Genomic DNA, 27,419 nt, shown 5'->3' on the forward strand with positions numbered 1-27,419 from the left:
TAAAAGTACGACTTACTGTATGTGTAATTGTACAATTGACATGGATTTTCCTTTGACTTTTTCTGGAAAACATCTGTAACCCCATGTTCTCAGGGAGCGTCTTATATCACGTGGGGGGGAGTTATATTGTCTATGCACTCCACTGTCAGTCGCTCTGAATTAGAGCATCTGCTAAATGACTCAAAGGTCAAATGTAATCTTAAACTCTTAAATCTTTGCTCTTTCCTGACTGTTTCTAAGTGATAATGTAATCTGTCTATATCATTTAGAAAATGAACCATTTTTTGAAGAACTGAGTTCTTTCATCCCTTAAGCCTCCAGGCACTCATCCTCTAATACAGCACTGGAATCCCCACTGGAATGTGAGTGTTCATGAAAGAGCGAGCGTGTACAGAACAGAAACCATGTTATATATGTCGGATCATCTCTGTGGTGTTGAGGAAGGCCAACAGTTATCAGGAAATGGAGTGGCTGCTCAATGAACACGTTATGTTGTGCAGACAAGACCCTCCGCCAGACGAACATCTACTAGCTGCTGCCTCTTTCCATGAGATCATCCCTGGCTGGGGAGATTCTGTGAGTTTATAGTTCTGCTAAGTGCCTCAAAAAGTCAGACAGGAGATGTTTTTTTTTATTTCAACTTCACAGCAACATATAAACAATGGTCTGCACTGTGTTGAAGGCAGGTTGGACCCAAAACCTCCGATCATATGGATTCAATATTGTGGCCAGGTGAAGTTGGGTAACCCCTTGCTTTTGTTAATTTCTCAGTAAACACTCGAGTCATTGTGATACGAATGTATTTATCAGTGTGATACAGTATGCATCGCTTTGATTAATTTAGAATTTAGTACCCGAACCCTGTGTGTATGCAAAGCCAAAGTGCCATTGTTCAGAGACGTCTGCAGACAAATTAGGTTTTGCACAAGTCTTTGATTATATTCTGCAGATGTGAGAACGTTAAGCTCAAAATCGGGCGAGACCCATTTACGGACCCTACTGCCGTGATGCATCCCAGAATGCACTGCACTCCCTATATTGCGCACAAACTTTCACCAGAGCCCTGAGGTTTGATAGAATTTAGGACTCTCTGCATTGGGACACTCTGTATCGAGGATAGTTGGCAAAATGTGCAAAAACACTTGCTTTCATCTGTCCTGGTCTGGCTGTGACAGAGGGTGGCGGACTCCCATTCAGAGCACCTGAGTCAACAGGGTCGGCTCCAACTCCAGGAAGTGAGTCACCCCCGGATTTGAGGGGTGGACTACATTTTATAGGCAAGTTGGTAATATTACGTATCTCCACGACAATGATACACCCCCCCCCCCCACACACACTTCCAACCACTACCTAGTAAAGATAGAAAAGGGTGACTTAACTATTTCTAAAGGGATCCACCATAATGTAACCGCAACATTTTAATCTACATACCTTTTCCGAGGTCCAGACCAGGAACACTCGTAGAAGTCGGCGCAATGAAACCAGTCTCCTTCCTCCCTCCCCGGTCATCCCCTTTCAGTTTAGTACCAGAACTTACATGCCAGAGCTGCATGAAGACGCAGTGATTCCTTCAAATCCTTTTTTCACCGTGTCGCCTGGGAACGTGCTTTTAACTCAGAAAAGGGCTGCGTCTGTTAAATCTATTAAATGTCCAAGAAAACAAAAATATCAGGGTTTGTTGGATGGGCCTGTTGGAGGAAGGATTGTTGATGTATTTGGACATTTGTATCTGAAAGTAACTGAGAAATAATTCATCAATGTTGACATATTTATTTTTGGCCTTAGGCATCCTTTAAGACTGTACTACTTCAAATACTGTGTTGGTGCTACAAAGCACCAATTTGTGTAATACAAAGTTTTTTTTAGCATGCTCTAAAAATTTGATAAAATAACCTTCCATTTGTTTTAAATAAAATTCCACCAACTAAACACAACTGTTAGGGCAAATTCTATTGCTCAATATCAGTACATTTGGCTGGGAGTCAATTATGGACAGCTATGCAAACCTTGTCTTTTTTTCTAATTTATGTTATGACAGAGCAGACAATTCAGGAAAACTGGACACAAGTAATGCCATTCATGTCTTTTGCATTTAAATGTGTTTAACTATATAAAACAACCCCAGGCAGGATTTTGCGAAAATGTTTATCTTAGCTCCATTCTAATTCAATTTCACCCAGACAAATTGATCAGTACCTGCTGGTGGCAGAATATAGATATAATCAGTGGTGTCGTTAGCCCTGGACAAAGGTATTGTGATCCTAGCGACGTCTCTGGATATGATGCTGCCACCTCAGTACTTGACAATACAGGGAGGCACAAAGCAAGACACATCACTGCCAAATGTTTTCAGATTGGGGTGGGTTGAGCAAGTGGCAGGGGACTTATGTTCAGCTAAGTGCCTCTGCCCTGACCAGAAAAAGGGAGCAAGTGAGATGTCTCCTTTCTGTGCTGTCACTGGGTAGAATCCACAGCTAGAACCATCAAAAGAAACAGTTAAATTGAATCCATTGAGAGGTGTTATTTGAAATGTGTGTTACATTTTTTTCAGTGAAAAACCTTTAGGGATTCCCCAACAGATTCAATGAAATGTTCCTCCAAGAACATTACATCTAATAAAATAGAAAACGTAAAAATGGGTGATCTGTATTATTTTCAGCCTTCCAGTTGCTCAGCTTAACTACGAGCATTTAAGTTCAAAAGAACATACCCATACCATGTAAAACACATTGTACATTTAAACAAAAAAGAAATCCTGTCCCAGACTAGGATGTCGAGGTGTCCATGTCGTTAATACACTGTGCTGTGGTGATTGTAGCTTATAAAAACTACATTGTGCACATAACATTAACTTTTATATTCAGAGCCCAGGCAAATGTTTTGAAAGGAAAATGTCTGAGGGGAAAAAGTGTTGCACAAATAGGTCAGAGGAATTCTCAATTATCCATGAGTGTTGTGCCATACAAAATTGAATGCTTAATAGCAAGCTCATTTTCTCATCTCTTACACACACAATAACCTAAGTACCTTTACAGATTGTTTACAATATTCTCTGTAAAGTCTGTAGGAAAACTATATTTAGAAATGTGTAAGTTAATGGTTCAAAGTTTTAAAAAACAACTGTACTTTCTGTCTGCGTTTCTGTAAAAACCTTGGATGGGTTCTTCTCTGGAATTTCATAGACAGAGCTATGAATGCAAGGAATGACCACCCATGATCTATGTTTTGAGGCTGTAGTTTATTTACATTGACTTTACCAAAAATGAAAAATTACATATTTTGGGTTCTAAATAGCATACAACCGTTAAACTAGAAGTGCATGAGGCTTTTTAAAATTATATTCTTGAAAAATGTATGTATAAATAACATGATTTTATTGGTCTAAAAATTATGAATTTAACAATTTCTCCACTAACTGAACAAGCTTGCTACCGTTTTCTACCTCCTGACATTTTCTTTCTACACAAAACACACCTGTTGTGACATGTTATTTCTAGTTGTAAAAATCTAAATCTAATTCCATATAGGTCATAGGGACTGAGGGGCTTGACAAATGATTTATGTTTTTGAGCAAGCATTCCATGAGTGCATTAATTTGTTTACAAACTCATTGAAGTAGTAAAATAGTAAAAAAAACATACTACACTACACATTTATGTTAGACTCACTAGTGTCTCTGGAACATGAGAGTGTGTTCCACACAAGCATTAATGTGCTTCAAACAAATATCCCAATTATATTTTTTTCCCCAGTTTGTTTTAGTACTTAAATATGTTTTACAATGTCTTTCTATGCACCATAGCAGGAAAAGCCAAAGTCACTGTATTTTTTTATTATGTTTTTATAAACCTGTAGGTCCTAAACTAAAAACTTAAATACCAAATAATTCATAGCATACATTCATGAAACCAATCCATCTCCAGATCATCTATATTTAGTTACTTGGAAGAAATTGACACATTCAATTTTCAGTAGTTTTATTGAAAAATGCCTCTTCTGTTTCAGAAATAAATAAGAAAATAAGGCTGTGGAATTCACAATTTGCAGTTAAAACATGAAGAAGCAATACCATATCCATAGTCTTGCATACAAATTCTAACTGCATTTGATATTGATAAAACAACAATGACAACAACTATATTCTGATTAAAACTTTTACTAAATATACAACACAGACATGCAATTCCACCTTTGGTAAAATCAGCTGTGAGTTGATATAAGAAAACTAATAAATATTTAGTCTAATGATACAAAATGGAAGCCATGTTTAATTGCAGTACTGAAGTGGAGAATGGTGAACAAATATCCCTCTTTCACGAGAGAGAGCGGTTAAAAGAATAACATAGGATTAAATCTAAATTTGATCAACAGACATTTTGAATTAAAGTGATATGAAAAGAGAGGCGTTTTTCATTGGATGCTCCAACACTGTGTGAACAAACATTAGCTTTCATCCAATACCTTTGGTTGTTGGTTTTGATATAAAGAGTGCATTGTCTAACACTGCAATTCAATTAACACTTAATGCAGATATGTTACAAGCAAAAAAACAAAAAAAACACAAGCTCACTGATTGTCATGGAATCATTTCTAAGATTTGGTTTTTGTTTCTCCTCCCCACAACGAAAAATAAATGCATATATGATTTAAAGTTCTTCCAAATATAGATGAGGTATCAAACCCCTTTTTAATTAAATCTGCATAGCCCTTTATTACATAATTATGTGAACACAGCAACAACAAACACAAGAAGAACAAAAAACGAACATCTTTTTATGACACTATCCTTTTGGATTCCCTTCTTGATAGTGATCTCTTTCGACGTTGGTTTTGAGAGACCTCAAATTCATCTTCTTCGGTTATTGGGTCTACTTGTGTCTCAGGCTCTGGTGGATATGATTCTGGTTGGAAATAGTATTTTACGCCAATTGAAAACGAGTGTATTTTGCAGAGTATATATATAGAAATATATATATATATATCTCAACATGCACAGAATGAATTGTGTTATGTTTCCTTGGTGACATGCGTAAATTGAGTCACATGTTGTTTCTGTAATTCAAGGGAACTGATAGAAAGGCTTTGTAAACAATTCAGTGCGATTTTTTTTTAATACCCGGGTGAGTTTATCAATGCCATGTTAGTAAAGATTAAGTGTTGAATGGGTTAGATAATTTAACAGAATCCTCATTGCAATTTGTGGCAACTCATTCATTTTACAAAATATCAACACAAAGAATGAAAATAATCTAGTACTAGTTCTACCACCTACTCATTCATACGTTTTGGAATAATTAAGTTATTCCTTATAACACAGAGGTCACCAACTGGCAGTCATAGAGAAATAATGAAGAGTGAATGCATGAATGAATAAATGAATGATGATTCTTAGAATGGTACTACTGTGTACTAAGAGAGAAAAGCTAAACCTCCAGAGTCACATGGTCTGAAAAGCTGTTTCATTATGGCCCTGAGCAAACTGTGCATGTGTGGTAGCTACAGGAACAGCCATTCATGTTGGCATCAGGCAAGAAGCGGGTTACAGGGCAAAAGCGTACGTACAGGTGTTAAAACTAAGTTTAGTGGATGTTATTCAAACATCATTTACAAGGCACAATTAGTTTATTTACAGATATCACCTCAGAGTAACCATGTTAATGTTGTTGTTCTTGAAATTGTTGTTTCTCATCTGCTACAAAATCCCACCTGGTTAGTAATTTTTTTTGTTTTGTTTTTTTGTTTGTTTGTACATGCTTCTCCATCCGATAGAAGGCCTTTGTCTGTTCCTTCTTTTTGCTTCAAGATGCAAACAGGCCACTACGTTGATGCCATCACCGATGCTTGTTTGTTCTAGTTGCTCTACAATGTTGTTAGTACCAGTCCGTGATGTCGTTTGTCTTGTCTTTCTCAACATAGTTTGTTAATGTTATCCTTTGGTGGTTATCCTCAAACAGCTAGAGCGTGTGAGCAAGTATCTCAGTTACGGGACTTTTTTTTTCAGGAATTCAAAGTGAAAGCAGCACAGGCGATTTAGAAAGTTTACTATGGTGAACCTGAAATAGGTCAAACAGTGTGTTAGTCCACAGTTGGGATGGGAATATTTACCGTCTCACCAAACGTTAACCAATCAATCATCAAAGCCGTTAAAAAGTCGATTCTGAAATATATCAATTTTGTTATCACTCTGCACTGTAGTCACTTATCTAATGGCTATGTGGTAAATTGTCATGCTTTTCCCTCATGTTTCATGCTTCAGACTCATGCAGTCATCGAGTATGTCGTGCCCATGAACCTTTTCAGTCACACACCTCTGTATCCTTGACCATTGTAAGGAATGCCGACACACTGGGAGGAATCACAGTAGCCAGGGTTGCCAGGTTGGCCCCTGATTCCTGCGAACCCTTGACGCCCAGGAGGGCCCCGGGGTCCGGTGGAACCTGCTGGGCCTGGGGGGCCAGTCCGACTCTCGCCTTGTGGGCCTGGGGGAGAAAAAAATCACAAACTGACCACTCTGAAGCCATCTGAGTGCCATCATCCTTTGACATTAGTGGGAACTGTTTCCACAGCAACACTTCGGAAACATTTAAAAAAACAAAACAAAGCAAAGGCCAAAGGCGGAAAATTCTAGATTCATTCGTTGATCCTTTTTTTCCCTCACTTTCTTTTCGTCTAGACGTTTATTAAAGCTAAGCCCGGAATCGTTCCCCTCATAGTCTCTATGTCTTTCATTAATGGTCCTCAAAGTCCTTTAGGCCTGTGTTGTGAATGAGGTCTGGAGAAGAAGACCTCAGCGCATTGATCTGACCAGCCCCATAACAATGACGCTAGCAATCCCAGCAATATGGGCAATTCCTTTTTCCCCAAGTTAAGAACAAGTCTTTCTCACGTTGTAAACGTCAGTAAATTACATGCTGGTTTCCCCCGGCAACCCTTATTCAAAACAAGGCTTCTGGAATCCCATTAACTTTCTAGCTAAGCATTTGTATAACAATGAGAGTTGCTGGCTGTATTAGCTACCCAGTGGCTGTCCCGCGACAACAGGGTATGTCACCTGACAGGATAAGCGTTTGTTATTGCTGGATGACCAGCCAAGTAGTTTGGCTGTGTTACGGGGTTAAACTAATAGGAATACTCGGTTTCAATACTTTATGATCTCTGTCAGAAAAGTGGGCCTATCAGTGCCAACTTCTACAGACAGTGTTCCTGCCTGTGACATCGGAATGGAGACAGGATAAGGATAGATTGGACACTGAAATAGACTGGAGACTATGTCCGGGAAAAGCTGATGCCACTTATTTGTTTGGTACAGGTGACGGACATGAACCTATCTCACTCTTTTTGGTTTTTCCCATCTGCGGCCATAATTGGTTTCCTTTACTTTCCCTCTGAACCTGGTACTTTCCCAATCACGAGGTGCCATAGAGTTTGGATGAGGCCTTCTATCTTCAGGTGCAGCAGTTAATGTTTGCCCCAGTGTGAATAAAAAAAAAAAGATTTCAACATCTGTGTGTAAGTGCACCACAGACACAAAAGCAAGATAAATCCCTTAGAAGCCAGAGTGTTTAACTGGGACATTTGGTTATTAAGCACAGCTGCCCCAAAAAACGACTTCAGCCAACACCTCTGAGCAGGGCTATATACACACCCTGCAAAGTAGACTTAAACTGGTAAGAAACTTTTTCCTTTCACAGTGACTCAATGAGACAGTGACAGACGTGTCGAGGAACTACATCTGATACAGTAGCTATTATGTAATAATCGATTTACCCACAGGCATTAGAACAAGATGATATGATGCCACGCGAATCATGTGTGGGACATATCAAACCAACGGGATGAGTGCCCTCAGAAGAGTGGGGATGAGGTTCTAATATGCTGACACGAAGACGTGAGCAGGTTGGGATGTGAAATGTTGTGTGGAACTAACCAGGAGGTCCTCTCGGTCCTCTCTCTCCGACTCCCGAAGTCCCACGATCACCCTTCTCTCCTGGAGGGCCTGTGAAACAAACATTCACAGTAGTTCACCGAGACAAGACGGAAGGCCTGATGCAACCACTACAACTGCACAGGAAATTAAACATTGATGAAGCTTGAAGTAAAGAAGAGAAAAAAAAAACTATTGACATTTCTTAAGCTACTTAAATCCGTCTGAGGCAGACAAATGGAAAAACATTTAGACAGATGGAATATTGTTGAAAAATAGACTTTAGAGAAGTCTTGGTAAGACATGATGGCAATATGAGAAATTATCTTATGATTTCAAACTGTGGGACGAGGCCCCAGTTGGACCTGCTGATAGTAGACAGCTAGGCCAGGTGTGGAGCATTGCGTCTGCTGGTTTTTGCTATTTATTTTATTTCCCTAAAATATGTGTCCACCTAAGACCTTGACAACCAGGTGAATTTAACAAGAAGCTGTGAAAAAAACACTCCATAAATTGAATGTCGAGACCTGTTAAACTGCTGAATTAGTCAACTTATGGGAATTGTTGGGCTCTTGACTGTCATGAACTCCTGGGACAACGTACCTCTTTCTCCTTGCTGGCCAGGTTGTCCAGGGCTTCCTGGGAATCCATTCCTGCCTGCCTGTCCAGGCTCTCCACGGGGACCCTGGTTGCCATTGGGCCCTGGGGGTCCGGGGGGACCTGGGTTATTGCTGCTTCGGTAACCATTGGGTATCTGGTTCAGCATCGAATTGACTCGACTCATTTGTCCTAAAGATCAATACAAAAAGGGAACATTAAGAACATTTCACAAAATGCATGACTCTCTCAGGATTTAACGGAACTGACATGACTACTTAAGTGGTGCTGAAACAAGCTCACCATTTACAATCTGCTCACACACTTGTCTGGCAATAGATCGCATCATGTTCTGAGGAGCAAAGTCGCCCTGGAAATAAACAGAGGTAGGCTTGGTGATGAACATACACAATTGACTGAGACTCACTGGGATATGTGATAATTCTTGGCCTTTACTCACTCTTTCTCCCCTGTCTCCTTTCATACCAGCAGCTCCCTGAAACAACATTCAAAGCCCCAAGCTGTTACATCTCTCTCTGACCACGGACAACTGCATGACGCAACTGCTTTGTCTTTGCTAAAAAGCATTTGTGAGAAAGATGCTTACCGGAATGCCTGCATCACCAGGCTTTCCTGGTTCTCCCGAAGGTCCAGGCATTCCAGGAGACCCAGGAGGTCCCTGAATATCGTCAGGAGGAAAGTAACCTTGTAACATCCGATGTTTTGTACCCTGTGTTTGGTGCTGTGCACTTCGAGGTTCCACTGAGTGGTTGTGTTATTTCTGTCTAGCTTCTGAAGTGTAATGTGCTGTGTGTTTTGCTTCTTGCACTGGCAAATGAAATTAATCAACTGATGATATTAGGCAAATTAACCGATCAGATACATTGACAAGAATAAAGTAACCAATCAGGTACAGAGAGACCACAACAAAAGAACCAATCAGATACATTGAGACCAACAAAAAAAACATCAGAATACACCCAAGAGATGTTTGGCCTTGACAGTCACAGTGGTGTAACGTACATAGATTTGTATTTATTACGTCTGAACATACCATTGGTCCTGTCTGACCTCTGGCTCCAGCTTGTCCCTCCTTTCCTGGTGGTCCCTGCATTCACACAGTTGAGGTTAGAGTAACATATGTCAATGAGCTGAAGGGGTCAAGTACAGTAGATGGTCATTAAATGATAATTAGACAATGGTTCATTGATGTGACCCACCCTCGGTCCAGCAGGCCCAATTGGACCGGCGGTCCCAGCTGTCCCAGGTGGACCCTGTGAAAAACACAAACCACTTCAGAGCGGGATTCTTGGTTTCGCCGTCATTTACCTTTGACCAACCAAACCCAACAGCTTGTTTCGCCGCAGGTTTTCTGCGCGTCAAACTGTGAATCTATTATTCATTTGCTCTGAAACCCTGCTCACTTTTTTTTATTGTCAATCTTTTGCCTTTGATGCTTTGGCATAAGATTTACAGCTAACATAATTTATTCCAGATCCATTTTATTGGCCATTATAAACCAGGACTGCAAACTCTGCAAGCCATTAAAGGCATGTTTCTATAGCATCTGTTCTAGCATGGTCACCTGCAAACACTACCCATAATCTGCATGAGGATGAGTTCACCAAGGCTGTTGTCTTGAAAGTCACTAATTATCATGAACTGAGTCATTCATTCTCAAGTGTCTTGAGGCATGTCATGAACATTTTCCCCAACTTTGTCCTCAGTGTGAAGGTTCTGAGTTTCCTTGGGTACACCTGTTGTTGTTTCATCTCTAAATAAAAGTGGGGCCTCTTCTACGAATACAAAGGCAGCACTTTAAGTATATTTATATTTGTCTGTGGACACACTGATTGACGACACATGGAAGACCATTGTTGTTCTGTTAAATAATCTCAAACTAAGCCTGGAAATCATTGAGAGGCTCACATTATTTTGTCAATATGGAAATAAAAGAGCCGGCTTTGTTAAGTCAGCAGAGAAGGGTTGTTATAAAATAATGTCCTGTGTATCAAAGCCATCTATCATAGATAGTGGGTACATAACAAAATATGGACTCCATTAATCCTGATAATCAATTGTTCTACTGTTTATCATTTCATCCCCTGATCTTCCAAGTATAAAAACTGACACAATGAGGAAGGCCTTACCAGCCTGTAACCAAGAGGAACAGTGATTCGTATATCAAGGTGATTTGTTTTCCACTCACTTTCCACAATCAAGATTAAAGCCATATTTGGGAATTTCAGCCTTTTCAGTTAGTTGCTGCCTCTTTCTGAGTCCTCCTCACATGAAATATCGTCTGTGGCTTTGCCACATGGAGGGAGGCCAGAGTAGTAGCATAAAAGTACACTGTGAATTATTCCTGGTTTCCTGTTCTAAACCACAGCTTAGGCACCGGGCCAATGCAGCACTCACTTTCTGTCCAGGTAGCCCAGAATCACCAGGCTCTCCTTTTGGTCCTTGGCGACCCTGAAACAGCGGGAGGGAGAAAAACACGCTAAGACACGGCGGAGGACAACCCGAAACTCCAGTTGACAGTTATTAAAAAGAACTGCAGATCTATCTCAGTGTAACCCAAGATAAACACACTGTGTGGGGAGAGTTGAAGGCGAGATGTGGAAGGGTCCTGGTAATTTGCAAACTGTCCAGTGCTAATGGCAAAAAAACATTTATCTTTGGTTTGGGTGGATTTCAAAGGAGGAAATCCCAGTGGTGATTTATGCAGCAGCATTGAGATTAGGCTGGTTTAAAGGCCTCAGATTTCATGTCCATCCCCAGACATGAATACAGACTCAATAGGCACAGTTACCTTGTAAATCATGAATTCCACACATAATAAACAACCAATTTATCCCTATTTTGCGTGCGGAGACATTGTGTTATTTATGTCTAATCGCTGGAAAAATAACTTGGGGAGCAGCAAGTGTGTGTGGAGTGTGGGAGTGAGACTCACTGGTTCTCCAGGAATAGACAGCCCGCTGGGTCCTTGAGGGCCGGGCAGACCCATAGGTCCTGGCAATCCTGGATCTCCACGCGGTCCAATTGGACCCTATCGAAGAAACCAAGACACGAGATAAGAATCAGTTGGGCCTGGAACCTTTTTTGCTTCTCCAGACTTACAGTAGTGACCCAGTCAACATGCTACTGTTGCAATCTCTGAAAAAAGGCACCAGAAATTGTGGAATGCCTGCACTGTCAAACTGAGCCTCCCTCAATTTCAAGAAGACTAACACACTCCCATTAAGTGAATTCAGATGGGTTTCTTCCCCTTCAAATCAGTGAAACTGTAAACAGTCCTGAGTTTTCATCAAGAGCAGAAAAAGCTTAAAAGTCAACCACTATCCCACATTCTCCGAACTCGGCCAAATGCCTTCAGCAGTTTATGACTTGCCTGCTGTCAGTCATGACTTTAAAAGGTATCCCTGAAACCTCCGCAAGGAAACCCGAGAGTTGAGATAAGGACGGTACTTACAGCTGGGCCGGTTTCACCTCTTTCACCCCGGGGACCTTTGCTACCTGGTGCGCCCTGGGAAAAGAAGAGCATTTGTCAAGTTAATGCAGTGAAAGAGGGAGTGAGAGGGAGACGGAGGAGTGTCCAGAACCCCAGACCCAGAGCACCATCTATCAAGAAGCCGTCAGGATGGATGTTCCCTCCCACACTGCCCCCTCAGTCATAACATATAGTCCTACTGTTGTCTCCGTCTCGTTTTTACCACATTAACTGACATTAAACAGTCATCATCAGCCCAACACAACGGATGCGTTCAACCTACGGCACATAAACAAGAACGTGCGAAGAATGTCAACTTCGATCTGGCAGACCCTGGAAGTCACTGGAACCCCCTAGCTCGTGGAAAGAACTGTGGCATATTCCCCTGTGCTTGTGACCAAAGCCCTAGTCAAGCAGAGCTCTAAATAGGGAATATGGTGCTGTTTAGGGCGGAGATGGAGAAGGCACTGGATTGGTCCTTACCACTGCCCCCTGTGGCCCCTGGGGTCCTGTGCTCTCCGAGGTGCAGGTGCAGGCGTTGGGAAGGGACGGGCATTTGGACTCATCTCTCTGATTGGCAGAGGAAACAAGGAGTACAGTGGTGAGCTGAGGTAACCAATAGGAAGTGCAAGACCCAGTCTTTTTAAAGTCTACAGATCTAGAAGTACAGGAGGTCTTCTCGGGCCTGTCTCACACAAACAGACTAGCTGACATCCTGACTGTAAGTCTCTATGGATACGAGGGTCTGCGAGATGACAGAAATGTACTGTAAATGTAAGCTGACAGCGTCAAGAAGTTGGATTGATTACATCTAAGAAGAATTGATCTAATGTGATTAGTTACTACTAGAAATATAGTATAGGTTGTGTCAAACAAGAAAATAAAACAGACCAACCACAAAGCCAACAAATAATTATTGTGTAGCACTTGAAACAAAGGCTGATTCGCTTTTTTGAAACAGAGGGAGTTCTTGGATACCACTTATGGGACCAGAGTAAGAAATTCCAGATTGAACTGGGCCTTGAGGGAAGGGATTTGCTTTGAAAACACCACAGCCAGTGCTACAGTAGTACTTTGAAAACACCAGAGCCAGTGCTACAGTAGTACATTGAAAACACCTTGCGAAAAAGAGAGGGTTTTGGTTGACCATTTCTTACCAACTCTGCACTATTTCTGGTACAGATCTGTGTATTTTTTAACGCTGTTCATAGTTCTGATGCCTTCACATTTCATAACTGTTGCTTCTCTGGCTACCAGCAATCTCTGGTACTGTAGAGCAGGGTAACTGCGAACCTGCGACACTCTCCTTCAAACAAGATGCGTTTGAAGCTGCGGCAGGGTGATTTAAACACAGTCTTTGTCCTTTAACTGGCAGGACCAGAGACTATAATTATGGTATGGTCAACTAGGACTATAACATAACGTGCCTCACGCACATTCATTGGGAGTCTTCCAGAAGTTTCAATAATTTCGGGAAAAAAACAGGTGGCCTCAAATATTTCTTGTTGTATACAGACTTAACAATTAACTTTCCTTTTCTGCTGCTGAAATGTTCTCTATACTGATGTCCTCTTATAGTCAGACTTGCTTTTGACATTAGAGGACAATTGTGTGAAGGTGGTTATTGCATTATAAGCATGTGTCTAATATACAGGCACGCACACACGCACACTCGCACGCACGCACGCACGCACACTGGGGTAGGAGAAGCTGATCGTAGCACACCATAGATGGGAGGTCACAGCATCTATCTCTGCTCGTCCATCCCAGGGTGCACACAATGTCAAACATCTGGAGCTGGAACTGTGGAACAACAACAAAAAAACACAAGTGTTACTCACACGTGGCTTTGATTCTTCTGGCACATCCAACAACGCAAAAAAACTTGAAAACAAGAGAATACTGACAGGTAGCCCATAGAGACTCGGCAAAGGCAGCCTTCAATTAAGGTGCACTCAACCCATCCTCCGTTTGTATCAGCAGTCAAACATACAAAGGGCACTGACACTGGCAAGCTGGCTCGTCGGTCCATTGGCCCAGAAGTTGTTTGAAGTTTCACTTACAGTCGCAGATTCCCCCGTGGAGCCGATGGACTTGGACATTTTGCCCAGAACCTGATAGCCGTCCATGGATGTGTTTCCAGCTTCTTTGATCTCCTTGTCCGCCACCTCTTGGCAGTCAAGGATCAGCTTAACCGAGGTAGGGGAGACAAGGATGTGCAGCTGCACGGAGAAAACATTGAGAGTTGTTACTTTCCTTGTCAAGGACATATTTTTGTCTAGGACTGTCTGCTTTCTATCTTGAATCAACGGGTTATATGGGGGTTTGGCAATAAAGCCGGGCTTATGTGGAAGTGCTATTTCCTCCCATTACAGTTTATTCCCCTCCATAATGTGCTGCTCACAGAGGCACTTCACTGTCTTAACGCACTGCGATGCGTTCAAGGGATCTATAAGGTCTCCTTTCAGTGTATTCAGGCCGAGCTATGCTGTCGGATAAATGTTTGTGTCCGTCTATGCCCTCTCTGTTAACCGTTTACTACATCATGTATTTTCATCCGATAGCGTGTAATATCATCAGCACGATTAATCGATGGTAGAACTAGTGCAGCAAAATTCCAGATCAGCATCGCCATCCATTCATCTTAGTCACTGTCTTGTGGTGATGGGTAAGGGCACGTGGTATTAACCAAGGGAGGGTCCCCCCCCACCACAGAGTCAACACACACACTATGTCACCAGTCCTTGTTCAGATCTACCTGACCACATTGTCTGATGATGTAGTTCTGTGGTGCGCCATAAGAACTCACTCCTTTGTCTGCCAAGCATTCAGAGGCTAGCTGCTGTTCTGGAGGGTTAAAGTGTTGCCTGGTAATCACATTCTTACTTAGCAGGCAAAATGTCACTGTACCAAGCAACTGAGTTGGCCCTGAAAGGTTTGGCAGTTGAACACAGGTTTATTAACTGTGGTCAACGTCTTTGGAAATGCACGACCATGTTTAGCCGACCACTAGCAGAGGAAACTAATATGTCAGGATTCTTCGATGAGAGCAGGCAGACTGACAGAGGAGCGCAGCAACTTATGGAAACTGTGAGACTATTTTGGACACCAATAGGATAAGATAAGATAAACAGATATACTGTGATGAAGCAACTTGAAGTAAATATTAAATGTGTATGAGGAAATAACATCATCAGGCAAGCCTCTTCGCAGCCTTTAAAGAACGTGATTGGATCATTTGCTATCTAGTCACACATTGTGTTACATTGAGTCAATGCTGCCCACGTGTTTCAACACAAATCTATCAACTGTACGGACATATGGATATTTGCATGTTTTCTAACATCAACAACGGATTAAGTAACTGTTCTGGAGTCTGATTCATGTGGGTCTGCTAGTAAGCTTGGACTAATCTCACTTAAAAGAGAAGGTTACTGAACAAAGCATTAAACTATTGTTGAAAAAGGCCATTTCAACATGGTGTACACAGCTTTAGTAACCAGCACAACCACAAGGGGCTCCGATTGCCTTCAGAATCCATACAGGATTTCTCGATTGAATTCAGCACGTCTGTTTAACACGTTTTAGGGGATTTTGTGTTGTGCCAGTAGCTAAGACCTTTCAGACGCTGAGTTAGCGGTTTTCTCACTGCCTAGGTCGAGGTAAATAAGACTTATGGTAAAGCCGTGCAACCCAAAAGCCCATAGCGCTTCTCACCAGACGACACTTCCATAAATCTGACAGAGATGGCTAAGAAAACAAAACCAGGACATCAATCACATAGAGGAGTGAGAGCCTGGGTTCAAGCTAGTCTGTCTAAATCATGTTTGTTTGTGCTGCATTTGCTGTCAGCAGCAATGGAGAAAGGGTTTTTATAAGTCACTGACTCTCTAAATGACAGTCAGCTACTTCTTCAAAATATATGCATTGTGTCACTTCAAAGGAAATCGTTTGAACCTCTCCACTGGCGGAGAGAAATTTACAAGTGAAAAGGGCTTACATTACTTAATCCCTGCTCATAACTATCTATGTGTCTGTCTGTCTGTAGGCCTATCTGTCGTTCTGACTGTCCAGCTGTCAGCCCGCCTGCCTACCTATCTGTCTGACTGACTCAGAGACTTGTGAGAAGTGTGGTTGAAGTCCCATCGCAGGGTAACATGTCCCGGGGGTGAAGCGGTGGGCAGTATCAGTATGTCAGCCATAGGCTCTCACTCACGAAACAGAAAGAGAATAACCACAACCATGCTGGGAGGTAAACCGCAGAGCAGAAGCCCCTCCCCTACAGCAACGGCAAGAATCCCCCTGTGGTCGGCTACCAGAGGCAACACAGGCCATGCTAGGCCGGCCTCCAACTTACAGAGAAACGGCAGCCGGGCCAAAAGGGAGAGAGAAAGCGAGAGACAAAACGATAGAGAGACTAAGAAAGATACACAGTGAGAGACAGCGAGAGAGAGGCAGGCAAAAAACATCTCCCCAGCCTGTCATTCCACTACCTCTCTGATGTAATTGTTTAATAGCTATAGCAGTGACCCAATATTTTCCAGACTAGCGCGCCAGCACGGACTAGCAATGGACTTTAACGGTCTCCCTAAAAGGACTTATAGATTCTAGTGAAGGTTTGCGATAGGGTCCCCCACACCGCCCTCGGCTGCGGTGTGTCTCGTTAAATTGTGTTGTCTGCGGTCTCTACCTGCACACCTCTCTGACCTTGGCCTGTTACACTTTTCTGGCTGTTAAGAAACTGTTAGGAAAGTGCTACCATAAAGCGCCAAATGCAGACATGGCCCACCACTCTCTGCCCATGGGAAATCTTGAGGGGCCCCCTTCCTTTAGGCTACGACGACGGCATTGCACTTAATGCTAATTCATGTCTTCACATACTGTTTGTCAGCGCAGATGGATTTTTAGACCCACTTAGTCTGGTAGAACTGGAAGGCCAACCCGGGAGAATGTTGGAGCCGGACCAAAGATGACCGTTCTACGAACCAGTCAGGTGATTAATATGCAAATAAACTTGTAGAAGATCAATGGCCCCCTTATATCACTTGATTGCTTCGAGAGGCGTTGATCTTTTTATGTTTATTTGGATTCCCATTGATTACTGTCAATAACAAATCTATACGTCATGTAACATTTACAATTTACAGCCGAAGACCATCTGTTAGCGTGAGCAGACGTTGTTCTGCAGAACACATGTCCCCTGCTTTATCGGAGGTACACCTCCTGTACTATATAACATATCTGGAATGCCAGGTATCTCTTCCCCTCAGGACAAGCAGGCTCACAGCAAGAACAAAGAAGCCAGCTGTGATTGATGCGCCGCACCTCCAGTCCATTTGCCAGCACAGAATGTCATACATCCAATCATTAACTTCACTACATCCAGTATATTCCTCCACACCTGAGAGTCACACAGACAGTTTACCTTGTGGAAGCTTCCATGGAATATTCTCTTCACTTGATCAGTGTCGAACGTGACCCGCTGGATCTCTCCTCTCGTGTCCTTGTTATAAAACGATATTGTTTGGCTAGAAGCTGCAGGAGAAAAACAAGTACAGAGAGAACCAGTGTCCGTTACAGATAGCTCTCCAACGTCGGATTAGCACTTAGTGTCATGCAAAGCTCCTAAACTAGAAACAGGGCTGAAATACCACCATCACCAGTGGGCTGTTTATCATAAAGCACAAGGAGATATGCTGGTTGAAAGCTGCATCACAAAATAACACTGCTGGGGCATTATGAAGGCCAGCTGACACAGGATGCTGGAGCTGGTGGAAACAGAGTCTGAATTAATGGAGACCAAAGCAGCCCTGAGCTCTGGAACCTGTTAAAGTCTATTCACTGTTCTCATGACAGGATTTCAGACAGAACGGCAGAAACATACAGCGGCTAGATAACTTCTCCTCAAGGAACATTACTTCCTGCTTCCTCACAACACTGCTTCCTTCTTCCTGCATTGTTTAGGGCTGGGCTCTATGAACCTCTTTCTTTGTTTAGGACTGGACTCTATGACCCTCTTTTTTAAAAGCTTCCCTGAGGTAGATTTTGGCCTCGAATCACAGCTGTAACTAACCTAGAACTGTGTTGGAGACCTTGTGTAGGGAACAGAGAGCAGGTTGCGAGGCATGTCCAGAATACTCTCGTAACCTGAATGATAACCCCCTTTCCTTCACTCCATTGCACCCCAACCCAAAACACCACCCCATCACCAACACAGTCAAAGAGCAAAACTAGAGAGCCTTACGATTGACGGTGACCCCGACTTCAGGCTTGTGGTCCTTTGTTGACACCTGCCAGATGTCGAAGGCGCTAGTGGGCGTGTCAGGGAGGAGGCGGAAGGTCATGATGATGGTGTAAGAGGGGGGCAGTCCAACTGGGTGGATCTCTCTGTTCAAACCCCACGCACACACACACACACACACACACCCCAAAAGATTAGACCAACCATCAAAAAGACAACATGTAATGATACATAGTGCTGGCTTTAGCCTTTTGGGGCCCTAAGCAACATTTCATTTGGGGGGCCCTCTCCCGTATCAATTGGGGCTCCCTAGTGGTCAGAGACCCCCTAGCGGTCGGGGGTCCGAAGCGACCACTTATATTGGTTATGCCTGGAGCCGGCCCTGACAACACACAATAATGATTTCACCATTTATTTCACAGCACATGTGAATTGTATTAGTCGTACACGTTGTAGCCCTGCGACGTGACTTGTGCTCCGTAGAGCAAAATGAGGAGTTATAACATCTAGACAGTTAAGCTGACAGATCTACGGTGCATCTGATAAAACACTTGGAGATGAGGGGACGTGGGGAGATGGACTGTAGAGTTGGAAGTCTCAAATTCATGTGGGCTGAGTGAACCAACTGACATGCCAGAGCTTCAGACTGAACGAGGAAAACCTCTTTAAGGCCGTCCACGTTGCAACGTGGAAGTCAATAACAAGCACCTTTCTAGGACATCGTAAATCTATTGACCTCGGAAGCAGGCAGGGTCTAACAGTCTGTTTAAGCATGACCGGGCAAGAAGTTAGCGGGCCGTGCTGCTGTTAGCCAGGGCAAGATGTTAGCGGGCCGTGCTGCTGTTAGCCAGGGCAAGATGTTAGCGGGCCGTGCTGATGTTAGCCAGGGCAAGATGTTATGGGCCATGCTGCTGTTAGCCAGGGCAAGATGTTAGCGGGCCGTGCTGATGTTAGCCAGGGCAAGATGTTATGGGCCATGCTGCTGTTAGCCAGGGCAATATGTTATGGGCCATGCTGCTGTTAGCCAGGGCAAGATGTTATGGGCCATGCTGCTGCCAAGTGCCAAACGGAGATAGTTTTTTCCCCGCTTGTCAGTAGGACCACAAAAAGGTAATATTCAAACATGTAATTTCCTAAAGTTTCCCCCCCTTTACCTGCACTGAAATTGACCTCGTTCTCCTCAGACTTCATCGGATTCAGCAATAAACAAGCTATCGGAGTCTGAGCCCCTCATAACATGAACAAACAGCATAAGGGTTGCAAAATTCCCTGGTTTTACCAAAGATTCCGTAACCCTAAGCAGTAATGGTTCTACTATTCTGCATACCAAACATTGGTGGAGGTGCTGCTTTCCTTCAAAGGTTGACCATGCTACAAACCACAGTCAGTAACAGCATATGGAATGATTAGGCACACATAAACAAATCCTGCTGAGCTAAGTATGAGATTGAGCTAAAGTCTTCCAGCAACGTCCCCTGAGGACAGTTTAATGACATGTTATTAATCATAGATGTACAAGTCGATGAAGCAAGGCTTTGTGCTGCAACTCAATTATTGCTGAAATCCATTAGCTCCCCAAAACAATGCAGACATTAAACCGCAAAATTAAGAATTTAACATTTCAAGTCAAATGCATCGGTAGGTTTGCAATATTTAGATAACTTTCAAAAAATGTACAGGTTTTCCAGATATCATATTTGCAGGGTTATGGGAGTCCTGATTATTCTCTTCTGATTCAGTGAATCCAGACTTTAACGTACATTTAAAATGTGTACATTTTGGGTAAAGATACTGAAATCTTTTAATTAAAAAAAACAATAGTATCTCAGACTCACGTGGTGGGCTGGGTGAGTAAGGCGTTTTTATGGAGTCGGTAGGCGGTGTAGGTATTGAAGGAGCCAGGTTCCATAGACACTCCCTTGATATAGCTATAAGTCTTTTCTGTCAGGTTGAACGCCTCCAGCATCCTAAAGCCTAGAGTGCAAGGTAATAAAGTCATTAAGTCATGTCAAGTTCTGGAAAGTTCAACGATGCAGGCTGTTTCAGCAATTTATTCTAAATTTAGCATTGTCAATGCAAAGTCATTGGTTTTTACGGTATGTTATTTCATTTATTGGCATTCTTAAATTTGTTGCATCATTGTTTTCAGGACACTAGTTTAAAACTAAAACGATTTGTATAAAATAATAATTAATAAAATAATAATAACATTAATAAAACTTACCGGGTGATGTGAATCCATTCAGGTATATCAGGGGACAAGCTATAAAGAAAACAAATATCAGCCACAGTTTCCTTTGTTTCTAACTGATTCATTTTTGTTTGTTATGTGGATGAATGCTTAAAATATAGTTTTCTGCTAGATGTTGTGTTATCCAGAATAGCAAAGACCAACAGACAAGATGTACAAACGTACAAGATGTTGCTGTTTCGCAAATGAAGGTGACAAGGTTGTCGTGGATAGTGGCAAAGGCATCAAAGTCGTCCACAACGAAGATGTGTCTGTCGCTCGGCTTGCTGCCGATGTTCTGCAGCTCAGTAAAATCCACATCGGCGACGCCAACCACAAACACGCTGTAGCCTATTGGAGGGACAAACACACGCATTCAGACTGCTGACACCTCAATGGAGACCAGTTGAGAACAGCAATGCGTTGTTTCGTTGTGACCTGTAGGAATCAGAGGATATCAGTAGAGGAACCCAGAGAACCCTACCAGAATGCTGCAATGCAGCAGCGCTTTTCTTAACCTCGTCCTGAGAGCGGCCGTCGGTGACTGCCACAACCACTTTCGGGACGTTCCTCCTCATTCCGTTTTCGGAGATGAAGACCTTCTCTTTGACGTGCTTCAGAGCAACACCTGATGGAGAATGAAAATCAATTAGCATGATGTGGTACACTTGGACGGGTCTTCAACGAATACGCATTTTTGGCCTGCTTTTCACGAAAGGCTTGCGTGAATGCCACTTGCATTTGAATGCTCATGAATTCTCATGAATGCTCATGAATGCTCAAGAATGCTCATGATCATGACTGAGAGCAGAAACAGACCCGGGATGAGGCTCATTGACCATTTCATTCTTTCCATCGTCAGGTTTCTTCAAGAATAGCAGTCGGGGGTGGCGTTTGGGAGGAGGCTCACCTGTCTTTGTGTTTCCTCCTCTGTACGGAATGAGCTGTAGAGCAGCCAGAGCGGTGCCTTTGTCTGAGTAGGTGTTAAGCCTGAACTCCGTTTTTGATTCGTCGCTGTACTGCACAAACGACACCTATTTCCAAAGTAAACATACATTAGCACTACATTTAGGGAATGCCCTTATGACAGATTGACAACAGTAGCGCATACATCGCTTTATTCACCCATCAGCCGCCCACTGGAAGCAGACCCATAACACCGACATTGCGCTGCACCCTGTTTTACCTACCTGAGCTACATGGGACAATCAGGAGCTATGATACAACTTCAAATTGTACCTCGATGTTGTAGGTTGTATTGCTGAGAGGAATGGCTTTCGCCAACTTAGTTAACGATCAAATTCTTCCAGCTTTTACTATTAATTACCTGCATTCCTGTGGATCCGATGACATCGAAGGCTCCAATCATGTTGAATACGAACTGCACTACTTTCTTGAAGCTCTCTTCTCCGATACTCCACGAGCCATCGATAAGAAACACCACATCTGCCTTGGCACCTTTGCACACTAAAGCAACAGGAAAACAACTCAGTGAACTCCACTAATAAGATTCCATGGCAGGCTTCACTCTCTGGGCTGGAACACCAGGACCCAATATGAGAGAATGGCATCAAAATTGAGTCGGCAACCTCAAAAATAAAAACGTCTGGAGGAATCTCACAAACAAAACCACGGATGGCAAAAGCGACATAATTAAGCTATAATTAATTATTGGTTTAATTGATCACACTTTCCTGAATAAACTAACAAAACAACAAACATTTGGTTGCCATAAGGGCGGGATATGAACTGCTATTTAAAAAGCTTTCTTTATTAGTTGAAAATAAGTAGTAGGAAAAAACACAAGATAATGTCTGCCTGATGTGGTAGAACACCATTTTCTATCACTCAAAATACCCTTCTTCCAGGTGTGAATCCATAAACAAGATTTTCCACAAGTACCTTTTCAAATAATCAGCGTCTTTGGACGTGGTGAAAGTCTCTCCACCTTTCTCAACACCTAGGTTAGTCATAAGTAAATGTGTGTTCCCACTGACGAAGCCCTGGAGCCTCAGTATGGAACATGTGGCGGCCATTACTTTAATACCAGCACTAACACTAACTATGATCAGGAGCAGTGGATTTCAACTGGTGTTTTCTTTTTGTAAATTACTTGTGGTCTTTATGAATAGATGATTTTCAATGTTTTCTGAACTATAATTGTCATTACTAATATCTAAACGAGTCACGCTAACCTTAACTTCCAGATGTCTTTTATGCTGACAGCTGGTTTGGAAGGCTAAAACGTTCCATAGTATTGATGTACACTCACCTAAAGGATTATTAGGAACACCATACTAATACTGTGTTTGACCCCTTTCGCCTTCAGAACTGCCTTAATTCTACGTGGAATTGATTCAACAAGGTGCTGAAAGCATTCTTTAGAAATGTTGGCCCATATTGATAGGATAACATCTTGCAGTTGATGGAGATTTGTGGGATGCACATCCAGGGCACGAAGCTCCTGTTCCACCACATCCCAAAGATGCTCTATTGGGTTGAGATCTGGTGATTGTGGGGGCCATTTCAGTACAGTGAACTCATTGTCATGTTCAAGAAACCAATTTGAAATGATTTGAGCTTTGTGACATGGTGCATTATCCTGCTGGAAGTAGCCATCAGAGGATGGGTACATGGTGGTCATAAAGGGATGGACATGGTCAGAAACAATGCTCAGGTAGGCCGTGGCATTTAAATTATGCCCAATTGGCACTAAGGGGCCTAAAATGTGCCAAGAAAACATCCCCCACACCATTACACCACCACCACCAGCCTGCACAGTGGTAACAAGGCATGATGGATCCATGTTCTCATTCTGTTTACGCCAAATTCTGACTCTACCATCTGAATGTCTCAACAGAAATCGAGACTCATCAGATCAGGCAACATTCTTCCAGTCTTCAACTGTCCAATTTTGGTGAGCTTGTGCAAATTGTAGCCTCTTTTTCCTATTTGTAGTGGAGATGAGTGGTACCCGGTGGGGTCTTCTGCTGTTGTAGCCCATCCGCCTCAAGGTTGTGCGTGTTGTGGTTTCACAAATGCTTTGCTGCATACCTCGGTTGTAACGAGTGGTTATTTCAGTCAAAGTTGCTCTTCTATCAGCTTGAATCAGTCGGCCCATTCTCCTCTGACCTCTAGCATCAACAAGGCATTTTCGCCCACAGGACTGCTGCATACTGGATGTTTTTCCCTTTTCACACCATTCTTTGTAAACCCTAGAAATGGTTGTGCGTGAAAATCCCAGAAACTGAGCAGATTGTGAAATACTCAGACCGGCCCATCTGGCACCAACAACCATGCCACGCTCAAAATTGCTTAAATCACCTTTCTTTCCCATTCTGACATTCAGTTTGGAGTTCAGGAGATTGTCTTGACCAGGACCACACCCTTAAATGCATTGAAGCAACTGCCATGTGATTGGTTGATTAGATAATTGCATTAATGAGAAATTGAACAGGTGTTCCTAATAATCCTTTAGGTGAGTGTATGTTGTGCAGTTTAGTACTGCAGTGTAATGGATGTGGATGGTTTGTTGTTGTAGTGTTATGGATGTGGTGCCGTTTGGTGTTGCAGTGTTATGGATGAGGTACGGTTTGGTGCTGCAATGTTATGGATGTGGTACGGTTTGGTGCTGCAGTGTTATGGATGTGGTACAGATTGTTGTTGCAGTGTTATGGATGTGGTACGGTTTGGTACTGCAGTGTTATGGATGTGGTACGGTTTGGTGTTGCAGTGTTATGGATGTGGTGCGGTTTGGTGCTGCAGTGTTATGGATGTGGTACGGTTTGGTGCTGCAGTGTTATGGATGTGGTGCGGTTTCGTGCTGCAGTGTTATGGATTTGGTATGGTTTGGTGCTGCACTGTTATTGATATGGTACGGTTTAGTGTTGCAGTGTTGTGGATGTGGTACGGTTTAGTGCTGCAGTGTTATGGATGTGGTAAGGTTTGGTGTTGCAGTGTTATGGATGTGGTACGGTTTGGTGCTGCAGTGCTATGGATGAGTTACGGTTTGGTGCTGCAGTGTTATGCATGTGGTGCGGTTTGATGCTGCAGTTTTATGGATGTGCAAGCTTTGGTGCAGCATTGTTATGAATGTGGCGCAGTTTATTGTCGCAGCCTGCTCACCTGCCCACCCGGGGGGAATGGTTGGAGGCGGCGGAGGAGTGGGAGGTAGTGTTGGTGCCTCGGTAGGCTTGATCACTAGAGAAAGAGAGAACAAAATATTGGTAAAGGCTGATTAAAAAAACGGGCAACAACAGACAACGCAGAAGGCACATTGGCGCCACTTAAAGTGACTTTCTGAAGACTCGAGACACTCACAGGTTCTCTCCTTCGCGCTGACTCCAGGGCCCTCCAAGTTGGGGGTCTGAACAAACACTGTGGCGCTGTAAAGAGCATCAGGGGACAGGCCACTGAAGCAGTACTGACTCTGACCCGCAGTAATGGTAATCTCCTGCTGCCCTTTACTAGAGGCTGCGCAGAACAAAATGACAGACAAGAAATGAGACGTCGACAAACAGTGGAGGATACATTTTGCACGTGAGAAGCTGCTGCCAGAAACGTTTATACCTCATAAAGCTCACAGACTGACTGGGTAAGCAAAGTTAAAAATGCACTGTGGAAACTGCGTGTCAAATCAGCCACTGGATGTAAAACAGGTGCCCATTATTTGTGTCATCAGGTTTGTGTACTACATCACATACATAATGTTACCACTTACAGTATAGAACATTATATTTTGTATGATAAGAATTGTTTTTTTTTACAATTATATTTACTGCCATTCAGCTAGGGCATTTGAACAGTTCCTACATTAACCTTGATCAAGACAAGTGGAATTATCCCCATAATTCAATTGGCCAGGGTCGACCCTTTTCTGCTCTACAGAAGGCTTTTATAAGTCCTGAAATGCTAAATAATGGCGAAAAAATAAATATTTTTGGAAAAGGAAAAAAATGAAATATAAACTCTTGGTCAGAGATGGGTGTCATGACCACCGCTCCCCGACAACTGTTTGCATTCCATTTCAGTAACAACAGCAACAGCTGTCAAAAATTGATGAGAGGTCAAAGATGCATTTTTGATAGCTGTAACAGCTGCTGAATTAAACAAGAAATTCAGCTATTTAAAAATAAAAATATGTCAATATTGACTCTATTATAGCACATAAGCCATTGTGTAATGGGAAACAGAAAGCCAATGGAATCCAGACATTTTGGTGGGATTCAAAATAATAAGTTGAATGTCACAAATATCACATTAATTTAATCTTTGAAAAGATCCATGCCAACATTTTTAAACCCCATATGGCCCTTTTATATATTTTGTTTTTATATTGATCAAATAATCATGTTTTAAAGAAAGAACAAATTTGGGCATCATTTAATAAATGATCATGAAATGACTCTCTACCCAGTCAACTCTTAATCTGGTTCCTTCACAACGATGATGTGTAACTGTCGCCTCAAAATAATTTGTCAACTTTTACCACGGCTAGAGTACTCACAATTTACGTATTCCAAAACACTAAGTACAATGCTGAAAAAGTTGTAACAACGTAAGGGGCATTTAGTTTTATAATAGCTAAATAATGACACGGTGCATTTGCAAATGGTTATTGTTTGAGCCTCACTAGTATCAAACGACCGATGTTCTGTCAACTGTCGTGGATGCCTTATAACTGATGCGTAGCTTCTCAAAGTTTTGGGGACTGTTTACATCCTGTGAGTGCTTCTCTACAGCAGCTGTCTTTCTCACACAAGCAGAGCCTTCTTCAATTTGAGAATATGTCACGGGTAATGACTACCATGTTGATATTTAAATCCTTGCATTAATGCTTCCTGTTTTTAAAACAGTTTACATCCAGGATCTACATGTGTATATGGAACAGATGGATTTAAAAAGGCTGACAGTAATTAAAAGGGTGTAATCCAATTAAATCTTGGTGGTCGGATGCTCTCAGAACACGCCACAGCATGCATTCTCCTTCGAGGAATAAACACAAGGGAGGGCTGAGGATGACAAGTTGTGTGAATGTCTAGACCCAGTCTCAGCTTGGTGCCGTTCCAACACAGAGGGTGTGGCTCTCCACAATCTGGGAGCTATAGAAGGGCTCTTCAACTGCAACCCAGGAGGGCCCAAACATTACTGGTTTTTGGACTTGTTAGTTAATCACCCACACCCGGTGTCCCGTGTTTCATTCAGTCCCAGATTAGAAGGCAAACAAAGTGTTTTTACCCTCAAGGACCAGAGTTCAATCTCTACCCGAGGACAGACACAAACCGTATTGTGTGTCGACATCCCCAATCTCCTGAATGTCTTCAGAGGTTAGAGGCAGAATAAAACAGGCTATCATGAATAAGCACATTTTTACAGTATAAAATGTGTGTATCTGAGACTGAACGTGCAATCAGCAATGAATGTCTGGCTGAAACAAGAAATCAGTATCAAGTTTCCACGTTGAGACCTAGGCCTCCTAGGTGTGACCCAGCGACCTGATCTGCTGCTTCCTGTGTTGAACTAACGCTGCGAAGCGGGGGCAAATCTGTCCCACTGCTCCTTCCATAAAAAAAAAAAATAACCCTGTCCTCTATCTTTCACCACTGTCTTGGTCCAAGAAAGCATTTAAAAGTCCTGAAAAAACACACGAACGGAACCACAAAGACAGAGACTCACGGTCCAGCGGGTTGAGTTTGATCCGGTAGGACGTGGCGGCCCGGTGAGGACTCCAGCGGACGCAGAACTTGTCAAAGCCGACGTTGTAGGTGTCGATGTTGGTGACGTTCAGGTACACTACGGAGCAGAAACACCATGAGTCTCAGACGGACGTCAAGACCGTAGAAGAGTCCCAAATGGCACCGTATTCTCTAGGTATGGTGCGCTAATATCGCCTGGGGCAGATTGTGGTGTCCCAAGACGTGCACTCTACAGGTAA

General features: G+C 42.7%; 1 protein-coding gene across 7 annotated transcripts in view; it reads right to left on the minus strand.

Moving 5' to 3' along the window:
• Positions 1 to 3,963: 3,963 nt before the first annotated feature.
• The window catches only part of col12a1b (collagen, type XII, alpha 1b), a 74,944-nt gene continuing 51,488 nt past the window's right edge, over positions 3,964 to 27,419 (minus strand). For 6 of the 7 annotated variants that reach the window (XM_029114770.2, XM_029114773.2, XM_029114768.2 and 3 more), the window contains 26 exons: positions 27,161 to 27,277; positions 24,806 to 24,958; positions 24,611 to 24,685; positions 21,813 to 21,952; positions 21,396 to 21,519; positions 20,970 to 21,113; positions 20,672 to 20,836; positions 20,480 to 20,518; positions 20,091 to 20,229; positions 18,259 to 18,401; positions 17,440 to 17,549; positions 14,078 to 14,236; positions 13,740 to 13,817; positions 12,498 to 12,584; positions 11,997 to 12,050; positions 11,478 to 11,573; positions 10,940 to 10,993; positions 9,742 to 9,795; positions 9,576 to 9,629; positions 9,129 to 9,200; positions 8,982 to 9,017; positions 8,825 to 8,891; positions 8,528 to 8,713; positions 7,928 to 7,996; positions 6,309 to 6,479; positions 3,964 to 4,901 (listed from right to left, as the gene is read on the minus strand). In XM_029114770.2, coding sequence (XP_028970603.2) covers positions 4,774 to 4,901; positions 6,309 to 6,479; positions 7,928 to 7,996; positions 8,528 to 8,713; positions 8,825 to 8,891; positions 8,982 to 9,017; positions 9,129 to 9,200; positions 9,576 to 9,629; positions 9,742 to 9,795; positions 10,940 to 10,993; positions 11,478 to 11,573; positions 11,997 to 12,050; positions 12,498 to 12,584; positions 13,740 to 13,817; positions 14,078 to 14,236; positions 17,440 to 17,549; positions 18,259 to 18,401; positions 20,091 to 20,229; positions 20,480 to 20,518; positions 20,672 to 20,836; positions 20,970 to 21,113; positions 21,396 to 21,519; positions 21,813 to 21,952; positions 24,611 to 24,685; positions 24,806 to 24,958; positions 27,161 to 27,277 — 2,714 coding nt within the window. In that variant the 3' untranslated portion in view covers positions 3,964 to 4,773. Of the gene's footprint in view, positions 6,054 to 6,308; positions 6,480 to 7,927; positions 7,997 to 8,527; positions 8,714 to 8,824; positions 8,892 to 8,981; positions 9,018 to 9,128; positions 9,201 to 9,575; positions 9,630 to 9,741; positions 9,796 to 10,939; positions 10,994 to 11,477; positions 11,574 to 11,996; positions 12,051 to 12,497; positions 12,585 to 13,739; positions 13,818 to 14,077; positions 14,237 to 17,439; positions 17,550 to 18,258; positions 18,402 to 20,090; positions 20,230 to 20,479; positions 20,519 to 20,671; positions 20,837 to 20,969; positions 21,114 to 21,395; positions 21,520 to 21,812; positions 21,953 to 24,610; positions 24,686 to 24,805; positions 24,959 to 27,160; positions 27,278 to 27,419 lie in introns of all 7 variants that reach the window. The other variant, XM_029114772.2, reaches the window with a different exon arrangement.

Source organism: Esox lucius, chromosome 18 (assembly GCF_011004845.1).
Source record: "Esox lucius isolate fEsoLuc1 chromosome 18, fEsoLuc1.pri, whole genome shotgun sequence".
Taxonomy (NCBI): domain Eukaryota; kingdom Metazoa; phylum Chordata; class Actinopteri; order Esociformes; family Esocidae; genus Esox; species Esox lucius.